We start from the raw sequence: 11228 nt of genomic DNA, 5'->3' as shown, positions 1-11228 counted from the left end.
CAAGAAAATTGTTTATATCGACCAATTAACCCACAGAGCAGAAAAATATAATTATCACATTCAATTCATTTCGATATAAATAAAGGAAACGATTTGTTTTTTACCCCCACATATTCAAATCCAGAATAAATATTCTAAAAGCCAACTTATGAGTCTGTATAAGTTGTGCTTTAGATTTAAGAGGTACTTAATTACTCTCTTCCAAGTTGTATATTGACCTACTTAAGATTTAACTTTGTGAAACTAGGCCTTGAAATTCATCCCCATTGCCACCCTTCTTTATTTCTTTGAAAAAAATGTGAAAAACAATCAATTTTTTTTATTTTTCTTAATTAAGCTTCGGTAATTGAATGCCCATTTAAGGTTGAGTTTGGGGAGGGACCTCTTTCACTCAGAAAAAGGGCTCCATTAATGTTGCAATTCCAGAAAAAGGACCTCTTTCATATCAACGCATTCAAAGATGCATCTTTTTCAGTTTAAGCTGTACGTTCATATGCATGATAAGGACATTGAGTATTTAATTGATGCAAAGCTACAAAATCGATTAATCAGCCTCAGCAATGACGAGAATATTCACAGAATGCTCCGTGTATTTACATTTATGTTAAATAATGCCTGAAGATGCAATGCAATGCTCTGCTCATCGGAACTCAGTACTGTGCCACCAGTACTGAGTCATTGGGATCTAAGACCGAGTCCAAGAGTCACCGAGTTAACTCAGTCCTTCTACTCCGGAATGCCGCTTAACGTGGACTTAAAATCACGCCCCCTCCCACCTCCTCTCCGGCCGCCGGACCTCCGCCGCCGCCGCCTCTGCAGTTCCGGCGCCCCTGTTGACACAGCCAGCCTCGCGCCGGCTTCGGGGAACACGAGGGCCCGGCAGTGGCAGCCGCCCGCGGCTCCGCCGGAGCTCATGAGGGCGGCGCTGGCCTTGACGGCGAGCGCGGCGATATCGTCGGCGTGGAGCCGCCGCCGCAGCATGGAGACGGGGAGGAGGAAGTAGAGCTGCCCGAGCTGCAGCTCGTCCTCGGCGTCGACGGCCGACACGTAGTCGTCGAACTCCATGTCGTTGGCGCTGCACACGAAGCAGGACGGCTGCTTTTGCAGCACGTGCCCGGCCTTCACCGGCCGCGGGAACTCCTGCAGCCTCCCGTCCTGCAGGACAAGCTTCGCCGTCGTCGTCGCCGCCGCGGCGTCGCCCCCGCCGGCAGCGACCGCCGTGGCCTCGCACGAGCTGCAGATGCCCATGGCAGAGCAGGAACCAGCTGAGTGAGAACGCTAGTTTGGGATTTGGAAAAGGCTCAGGGAGGAGGAGGAGACGAGGGTTGGTTAGGTATCATATATAGAAAACCGAGAGGACGCGTAGTGAAATTAAATTTAGTGCTATTTTTCTCGTTTCTTTAGGCATTAAATTTTGTTGTTAAGCGAGAGAGAGATGCCAACCGAGAGAGTGTTGAAGGCCAGGCTGGGCTTGTGTGGGACAGTACACGAAGGGAAGGGAAGAGAAATTATTATTTTTTAAAATTATTAAATTTGTTTTCTATTTTCACTATGCACGTACTTAATTAGATAGTATAAGTGATAATTGTCGTATCTCTTAATTACTTAACCCAGCTGGGCATTAAGGAGTGGAAGCTAGTCTAAAGCGTACGCTGTTGTCGAATTTATATATATATAGTAGATCATTTGGGCTTTACAAATAAAAATATTACATGAAGTGGCCTGCGCAGCTGACGCACGCTAATTCTTCTACTTTTAGTTTTTCTTTAATTTCTAGATAATTGGATTAGATAAAAAATAACAACGCGTTTATTAATTCGTTCAGTTTTATTTTTATAGATTATATTAAAGATTTAGGCTCTAAATGACAAGATCAGGTGTGAACTTTCTAATACTTCTGCTCTTTTTTGTTATTTTAGTGATTCGGTGGAGTAAGGTGAATTACCCATTCTTGTCCAGATAAGCAAATCGCACTGGATGCAATTTTGGGTTCACATGTTATCAGAAAGAGATAGGTATATATCCATATCGAATGTGGTGTCAAGGCATCGATTCCCTGGCGTGTAGGGGCTAAATAGAAGGATTTATTAAATGTTGATGAGTTTGTTCTAATAACTTAAAACACAAAATTAATGAACTTTAGGAATGAAAAAGTTTGTAAGTGCAAGGATAACCATGTTTGTCCTCTCAGAATGGACAGTTAGTTAATGCATAGTGGTGTTGTCATCATAAGATCTTGGAGTTAAATCTTGATTAGTAGCTGAGTGTCTGTCTTCTCTTATATACTATTCAACTGTCTAAGATTAGTAGTCATCAGGAAGCACTAAGACGAGTGAATCGATTTTTACCTCCAAAGATAACCCCTGCTCTCTCTAAGCTAACCATGCCAAATATCTCGATTGATTCCTGATCAGATTGCTTGTGATAGGAGGGTTAGTATGGTTCGATCAAGATATTCGAGATATCTCCTTGATCAGTCCCAATTGGGCTCATTGGTGGGGCAAATAATTTCGTTGGACTTCTCCAAGGTTTCTCTCTATTAGACACGCAGTCAGTTAGATACATTCGATTGATCGGAGCACCCAGACTCTAGTGGCTCAGCTCCTTAGATATCATCCCACTACATATACTTAGTCAGTGCTTAGTCCACTCCATTTTTAAGGATTTTGCTCTCTTGATCATACTCCGCTTAGCCAGCTCAAAAACATTCATCCATTCGACTTATCCTGACCTAGGGGACCAGCTCCCCTGACTCGATGCTCGTTCAATCAGATCAAATGTGCTCAGTCGGTCAGACTCTCTTGACCTAGGGGCTTGGTTTTCCCCTGCTCAAAGATGAACAAACATTAAATTAGATTGGCTTACTCGACTTCATGGGTTATCTGTCCCCTTTCTTACACCCTATCTTACTATACCAAGTCTTCTCGTATTCAATGCCTCTTAATTGGGTCAGGCCCAGAGACCCAACATGTTATATGTTTCATGGGCTAAGATCATAATAAATACTGCACATGGAGTGTTAGAGTGTGGGGGTTATATATATATATAGAGAGAGAGAGAATTGTTATGCTACAGACCCTATTTTAAGGATTGTTGCGGACTAAAGTCCACGTCATTTTTTTTAATGAAAACTTTTTCTCTTCTTTGATTTTCCTTTGTTCTTGCCCAACCGAAGCTCACCTCGCCTCCTCGCGCCCCGCCGCCGACCGGCCTGCTCACCACCGGCGGCCTCCGACCGCCTAGACCCACCCACACTATAGCCTAGAGGGTGAATCCGTCGGAGATTGCGGCATGGATTCCAGCCGCGATCTCGTCGGAATCTGGCGCGATAGAAATCATGTTGAAATTTGATCGCGGCCGGAATCTAGCTGCTGCCAGACCCCGGTCGGTTCACGGCCGGATTGAACCGAAATCCGGCCACCATACTAGCGACTAGTGTGAACTGCATATCTCGCCGAAGATTAATCGCGATTAGAATCCGACGCCATTGCGACAGGAATCCGGCGCCATTGCGGCCGGAATCCGGTCGCTGGCAAACCCCAGCCGGTTCACAGCCAGATTTCAACCAAAATTCGGCCGAAATCCAACCGCGATCTGGCCACCACGCTAGCGACTGCAATTGCGGCCAGATTTCAGCTGGGATTCTGGCTGTTGACGGGTGGTCGGCGGGTGGCCGGCAGGTGGGTGGCCGGAGGCAAGGAGGCGGGGCGATCAGTGGGTGGCGGCCTGCCGGCAAGAGGCGAGGAGGCGAGGTTGGCACGATTGACACAAACAAGAGAGGAGAACGTTGGTAAAAGAAATATAAAAAATATTAAAAAATCAAATTATGTGGATTACGGATGAGTCCGCATGCTTTTATATATATATATATAATGCTTTTATATATATATATATATATATATATATATATATATATATATATATATATAACCATTTCATTAATGAAGAAATTGTCATCTTACTGATATTATAAAAGAAATCCGCTCCCATAAGTACATAAATATTTTTTACACACTTATACTACACCTCATTCACTAATTTAAACGTCGGAATGACTATATCAGGACACCCCGATCATCCTCGTAGCGTTTTCTTCCCCTCTCTGTCTTTTGCCTTGCAGCAGTTACTCATCAACCTAGTGGCCAGCTCATAGATGATTCATTCCTTGACGGTTCCGTCATGATCACACTCGATCTTGTTCCAACAACCGCTGGATTTGCAGTGCTGGACCATATAACATATATTCATCCATCTGGTGCGGACGAATCCACGTCCGACAAAACCCCCCTCTCCTTACCTGGAATGTGGGGTTCTGATCAACAGCGACATGCCCTGCAACAATGAATTGGATCCTCTGTTCCCCCATACCGCCTCCATTGTCACACTGCACTGAATCATTGCAAGATAAAATGGTCACCGGAAGAACCATCCCTTGAATCTTCCTCCAACAAACCTCGAACGCCCAAGTATGGGATTCACGTGTGCCGTGTAGACTAATAGAGCAGGCACCACCATCCGGATTAGATTCGGGAATCGGTATTGGCCACTGACAGACTTTTGTTCTGTGACCTTACGTGTCTGATGAAAAAGACACGGCGTGGCCGCTGACTTGCTTCTAGCTTGCTCTGTTCTCTTTAATTAATCCTCGCAATCCTTCAGGTCAACGGAGCAAATCTCTGATGATCCGTTTCGGAGCATTATATAACACTGTTCAACTTTTATAAGTCTGCCAATTAGGAAAAGCTTAAGGTACGCAAAATCTATAATGTCGACCTGGATCATCTTTTACGAAGCAGTCACGGCTGCTCTCGCCCCTTCTTAAAAAAACAGAGGCAGGCAAATTGGGACCGTGGCTGGCCCTCTTGCTCTTGCGGCTTCGTGTGGAGTCGACGACCCTCTACGGGGAGAACGCGTTCGTCTTCCTCCACAAGGGAAGGACTGGCAAACACGTCGTCGGGAGTCGCTCGGCGTCGTAGTCTCGGTGCAGCAGAGGCAGCACGCCGTGCTCTCGACATTCAACATCGCGCATCCCGAGATGGACCAGGATCATCTTTTGCCTTCGCCCGAAGCTACGCGGATTTGACGGCGGCGAGTGCCTACCGGGGTCGTCTAGTGTTTGGATGTGCGGCTCAGATTGTCGAGGAAGGCCGCCCCCACCAGTCCTTGTACAGGATGACTCTGACCCCACAATGATTTTGCAGCTTCATAAGTTACGTAGACAGTTAAATAACTAATTAAACGTTCCCACAATTATAAAACGGCAAATCATGTCTCAATGCCTAAATTTTAAGTTTCTCAAATCGCAGTAGATTATAACTCGAAGCTATTACCTCAGATATAATAATTCATCACAACATAACACATCAAAAACTACATGCACAACTTCATGTCCTTCAAAGACAGTATATATCAAAATCTTTAGAAACTTAATTAGGCTTGAAGAACTTGAGCTTGAGACCGCTATTTACCATGCTCCAAACACCGCCTACAGAGAAGCCTAAGCTGAAAGCTATGCCTAAGATGCCGAGGCTCCAATTAAGGTACCAGCTGAAGCTAAATCTTTGAGGCTTCTTTATGCGAATCCACATGAAACAGGGATAAGCAAAGGTGACAGGGAGAGTGAGACCGCCCAAGAGGCCTGCAAGACTAGAGAGGAAAGGAAGTGCTACTCCAATGAAGAACGAGATGAAGCCATAAAATACTCGGAAGCCAGATCGAACCCAAATTGAGCAGGGTCGATTAGTTCTGCTTGTATAACCTGCTTCAAAACTGTCGAAAACAGGCATGGAGTATATCTGGAAACTACTGAGGCAGTTAAACACGACCAAGAGGAAGGTTGTTGCTAGAAGCCCTCTTGGGATATCATGACTGTGGAACATATAAAGGGCATTTAGTATTCCTCCTGGTGGCATCTGGGAAACATAGTTAACATGTAAGATGCATATCATAATTCAAATTTTTTAGCAAGATGCTACTACTGTTACATAATATTCGTTATCAATTAACATACTTACTAGGTTTCCATAAGCCCAGAAGCCCCCAATGGCAATGGGGAATACGCACAACGCTATTAGAAAATAGGCGACCTTAGCTCCCCTCCACATTGGAACATGTGCAGGATGTTTGAAAGTTGAAGGCATTGTTGCCTGGAGATCAAGACAAGATACAGCAATTTGATAAAATAAATAAACAGGTAAAGAATCCGACCCTTTACAATCCTTAGCCAATCTTCAATGTCATTGCTAGATGCTATTTCATAGAAGCAACAAGAGCTCCATCTGGTAAATTGATTATTTGAGATCAGGAATTAAATACCTGGATTTCTAAAGCAAGATTGTGTCCCCTGAACGCAAATGCTATTATGCCAAGAGCATTCAGGATTGAAAAAGCAGCTGAACCGAAGGAAGCTGAGGGCAGTGGTTGATAGGAAATGGAAGGGGGCCTTTCTTGGCTAACAGACAGTACCCAGGCCATGGTAGTGTATGTAATTGCTGTTACGGCTCCAACAAGAGAGAGCCCAGCAATGGAGTTGAGGTTTGGGAGCTGAGATAGGACAATGCAGAGAATTGTAAATACAAGATACCATTCAACAGTTGAAAGTGGATTCGATGAGCAAAGAGTCCCGCAGACTATCTGGAAAAAGAGTTTCATAGTTTCGCCTCCAATCAAAATCAAAGCTGTTGCAGTTCCCGCTGATAAGTAAACTGTTGGAAACAACGCAAGCCAAACACCCAATTTTTCTCCTGTAGGAAACACCATTACTGATTAGCAGTGTAAGATGGGACAGCAACTTTGATACATAATATATACATCACTAACATCTACACAGATAGCAGACATTTAAAATGCTCAAGGAAAAAAAAAAGAAAAGAGGCTTATATTGTATACATGCAAATTATTCGTGTGTCCATTTTTTAGCTTATTCAACTTTAACAAACCAATCTTGGTATAAGAAACATGTTTAGTGCAGGAAATGCTGTCATATCTTCATTTGTTTAAGTACGCCATTGAAAAATAATAATGTGACAACAATGAAAGACAAATGCCATTCATTAGTCCACTGATTCTGGAAGGGATTTGCTTCTGACCAGCACAGTTAATCATTCAAATAGTACAAAACGGGGAAAAAACTATTAATCATTTGCATTTGTTAATATCTCTATATGCAAAATAAGTTAATTAGTTCAGTTGGACTTGGCTCAATAAGAAGAAGGTAATTTCGTTTTAATGACTCTTCTGTGGGTATTGACCTATCGTTCAATCTGGAGGTACTATTGTCCTCAAATGGAGTCAATGCATATACCATATTAACAGTATGATTTTTTTTGTAGCGCTAATAGATATTAAAACAAGAAAAGTAAGTTAGAAGACAGCCAACAAATTGAATCAATTAGAGTTGAAGATGAGGGACAGGGAGAAACAACGCTAGTTAACTTATGGGGTGTCGTACAAGCCAGGCACAGCTTGCGCTAGTTAACTTATTTAAAAGTCCTTATTTGAAAGAGAATAGCCTCACCAAAAGCAGCTTGCGCAAGCTCCACGTATCTGTTATATCTTCTGCCAGGCACAGCTTCATGTAGCTTAACAAGAATCCAAAGAGTGTAAAGTTGCCAAAAGTAAGCAATAGTCAGAGCAATTATGCCCCAACTCCTGCAGTGCAAAAAATGGAAGTGATCATGTGACATCTACTTAACTATTCATGCTTGAAATAAATACAACAGAACAAAGGTTACAGGTTCAAAAAAGTTATGGCCTCTATCACCCAATTGTTTATGACTTGATTGAGAGACCACCTATTTCAGAAAAGCAACATGTGCTATCAAAGCAAATTTCAATTTGGTACCACAGAGAGATTATGAGTTTGAAACTTCTTATATTGTCCTTCTAATATCCTGATATTTTGTTCACAATTTTCTTGACAACTGATTGTTTACACTCTTGTGGTTCCCAGTCCAAACTTTATTGACTTCGTATTAGACCAGTCTTTACTTGTGGAATCATAAATATCCAAATCAGCCCATTCAATTTGACTCCATGCTAAGGTTTGAAAGAATAAGCACGTATCATATAAGATAGGAAACAGATTAAATTCTATATTTATGATTTCATAAGTAAAGACTATGAACTAACAAAATCAATGTATTAGCAGTTGTAATTCATAACATAATTAGTTGTTATACTATCACAAAAGGACAAAAATTCTAGAAAGATATCATGCTTATGCTTAATCACGATAAATTATAAAAGTTGTAGAAGGCTGTCAATGGTTAAAACTTAAACTTCATTTAGCGCGCAACCGCATCCTAGCTAACGTAACTATGCTCACCAGTGCGCTCTTCTCGATTTCAGTCTTTATAAAAAAAGTTAATACACTTGACGTCTAATATGCGTCTGGTAGTCACTTAAAACGCAACTCTATCTTGTATAATTCATTCCTAAAGCATTGGGTCTAAAAACCTAGGTCGTGGAAGACACTGTGCGAGGTGATCTTGGGGTGTCGTACAAGCCAAATTCAACGTAGCAGGTGCCCCACTGAAATGAGTTGAGAAAAACCAAAAGCAGTTTATATTGGCCTCATGAAAATCAATCTGGAGACGACACGCAAAATGCGGTCCCATCACATCCATACCACGAAGTCACAGTACTGAAATAGTTACATTTACCATTTCATTCATAATTTACCAATTCACATGCCCATGAACATGGTGGCGAATCATAACATTAGCAAAAGAAGACGCCAATTTCTGTTATATGTTGTTTCTCTAATCATAAAGTAATTCTGCAATCAAAAAGCAATAGGGCATGCTATTAAGGATCGGAGCAATTAATAAGAGATGAGAGAAGGACCATCCGAGTAAGGCGAAGGCAACGGGAAGTAGAAGGGCCTGGAACCCGATGCCGGCGTTGAGGTTGTGGAAGGCAGCATAGTGGGCGTTCCCGTTGCGGGACTCCGTGATGGGGAGCCACGCGTCCTGGTGGTTGAGCTTCGTCAGGTGCCCCACCTCCTCCAGGTAGCCCCGCAGGTTCACCAGCACCCGTTTCATCGGCGTCCCCACCGCCGACGATATCGACGGGCTCAGAAACCGTGGAGATATCATCGCCGGAGTCGGCGCCCACGACTTAGCCGGGTTAGGGCCGACCGCCACGCTGCCTCCAGCCCCAGGCCGCCGCGGTGACCGCTGGCCGGAGGGAGTCACCGTCTCCGGCGTCGACATCCCACGTGGAGTCGCCGGGATCGAGACCAGCTCCGACTCCATCCCCATTCCCCTTTCCTCCATCTCCTCTTCGCCAGCCGCTGCGCAGAGACTGGACTGGCGACTGAAAAGAGTGCGGTTTCTATTTTATTGTCCAGCACTTGAATGACCAAACCACCCATTCACAAAACCATGTATTACTAAACCCACGTGACCGCATCGGATTCCTTTTCCACTAATTCGGAGCCAAGAATATGGAATAAATTTTTCGGATGATTCATTAGAGGGTAGGATTGTAATTTAACACGTAATCCGTTTGTTACAAAATAGCACCAGAAAAATGGGGCCCATAACACGACGCGACGCCCCCTTTCAAAGATACCATCGGGGCATCGGCCGCTGCACCTGACGAGGCCCATCACGCGCGTGCCAAATGACGACAAAGCGCCCAAACAAGTGCTGCTACTGGCTCGCCGCCGGAGGGTGCGGAGGTCCTTTCGGGATGTTTGGAGGGGTCGCTTTTGCCAAAAGCGTGCCCGAACGTGGAGGGGACAAGCGCGTAAAAAGGAGAAAGAAAGCCGAAGCGATGCGTTGAAAGCAACAGCTGCTAACATCATATATTAATATCGTTTAAGACCGAAGCATTTCACCGTCTCTCTCTTACTCTGCTGCGGTTCCCAATCGTTGAGACATTTTAACTTTGGTCAATTTGAAGGGCCATGGTTGTCGGAGTTGTAAGGACTAGCAATGAAGGGGGGTGGGAGCCACTTTGGGTTATGGGTTTACGACATCTAAAACTGCCTTTAAAAGCCATCCATTATTGGAGTGGAATAATATAATATGCTAAGCGATTCGGAAACATTGTTGCGAACGCTATTCCAGTCGCTGGTATCATTGTAGTCTTCTAGTATCGAGAAGTATGATGATACTGCATTCTTTTTTTAATTTAAAAAGACATTAAGTTAAGGACTAAATGATTAGTATCTGTCTCACTAGAATAATAATGACATTTTAATAATATTATATTTATATATTAACTATATATATATATATATATATATATATATATATATATATATATTACAATTCATTTCTAGCTAACTCTCACCAACAAAATTTACTATTAAGTTAATTAAATGGCTCTTTTGCTTTCTCAGGATTCAGTGGTTCCATCAACTATTATTTTTCTTTCCTAAAAAGAAATATTGATGAACTCAATCAAATTAACATCCAAATTATTACACATCCGTTTAAAATATATATAATTTTGCAGCTCCGATGTGTACCACGTGGTCGCAGGTCGTGCCAAGATGTTAATCAAAATCAGGATTTAGGTAAACGCAACTCACAATATGTCAAATTCAGCCTAGAAGTGACTCGAGTTCAATCGAATCTGTTCAATATATTTATCCCAAAAATTTGAATTTGACTAATGATAAGTCAACTATTAGACCATCCACATTAGTATCCTCATCCAAAATCTAAAATTTAGGGTAAAAGAATTACTTTATTAAATTTAGATATCCATTTTTCACCACATGATATATCAGTTTCCCTATAATTTACCATATATTTATTTTTTTATTATTTTTTTTCCTTCATATTTTTTATTATTAGATGGAGGAAAGAGATAGAGGAGAGAGAAATCTTTTATTATTAGAGGAAGGAGAGAGAAATTTTTTATTATTAAAGGGAGGAAAGAGAAATAGTATTTTAATGTTTAGGGAATGAATTCCATTCCCTAAATTTAAAAAATTACTATTCATAAAATGTATATTTAGGGAATGAGTAGGGTACCTGATGCGGATGTTTTTTTAATGCAAAATGTAAAATTTAATATAAAAGTTTAGTTTAGGGTAATTAATGTGGATGCTCTACACTTTGATTTTAGCCACTGATATCATCTTAATCCTAGCCATCGATATCATCCATGTCTCAGCTTCAGATCACGATATTCACCATACCTCTGTTTCAGTCGCCAACATCGTTCATGTCTCGGCCCCAAATCCGGAAATTCTTAATGCCTCAGCCTCA

The 11228-nt window shown here is 42.3% G+C and overlaps 2 protein-coding genes across 2 annotated transcripts; both read right to left on the bottom strand.

Moving 5' to 3' along the window:
• Positions 1–542: 542 nt before the first annotated feature.
• LOC122028113 lies at positions 543–1295 on the bottom strand. The gene has a single exon (XM_042587128.1). The coding sequence runs from the start codon at positions 1246–1248 to the stop codon at positions 727–729; it is 522 nt and encodes a 173-aa protein (XP_042443062.1). The 5' UTR covers positions 1249–1295; the 3' UTR covers positions 543–726.
• A 4000-nt stretch (positions 1296–5295) lies between these two features.
• Positions 5296–9330, bottom strand: LOC122027586 (lysine histidine transporter-like 8). Its single transcript, XM_042586571.1, has 5 exons — positions 8848–9330; positions 7517–7650; positions 6316–6743; positions 6015–6146; positions 5296–5912 (listed from the first exon to the last, which is right to left on the bottom strand). Exons 1-5 carry the CDS (start codon positions 9276–9278, stop codon positions 5427–5429), a joined length of 1611 nt encoding a protein of 536 aa, XP_042442505.1. The 5' UTR covers positions 9279–9330; the 3' UTR covers positions 5296–5426.
• Positions 9331–11228: the final 1898 nt, after the last annotated feature.

Source organism: Zingiber officinale, chromosome 10A (genome assembly GCF_018446385.1).
Source record: "Zingiber officinale cultivar Zhangliang chromosome 10A, Zo_v1.1, whole genome shotgun sequence".
NCBI lineage: Eukaryota > Viridiplantae > Streptophyta > Magnoliopsida > Zingiberales > Zingiberaceae > Zingiber > Zingiber officinale.
This window is presented reverse-complemented; position numbering and strand designations above follow the sequence as displayed.

Coding starts and splice junctions, on each gene's coding strand:
- LOC122027586 (XM_042586571.1), bottom strand. CDS start 9,278: ATGGAGGAAAGGGGAATGGGGATGGAGTCGGAGCTGGTCTCGATCCCG. Junction 6,147..6,315: donor ATCTTGCTTTAGAAATCCAG/GTATTTAATTCC, acceptor CTTGATCTCCAG/GCAACAATGCCTTCAACTTT. Junction 5,913..6,014: donor TCTGGGCTTATGGAAACCTA/GTAAGTATGTTA, acceptor TATGTTTCCCAG/ATGCCACCAGGAGGAATACT.
- LOC122028113 (XM_042587128.1), bottom strand. CDS start 1,248: ATGGGCATCTGCAGCTCGTGCGAGGCCACGGCGGTCGCTGCCGGCGGG.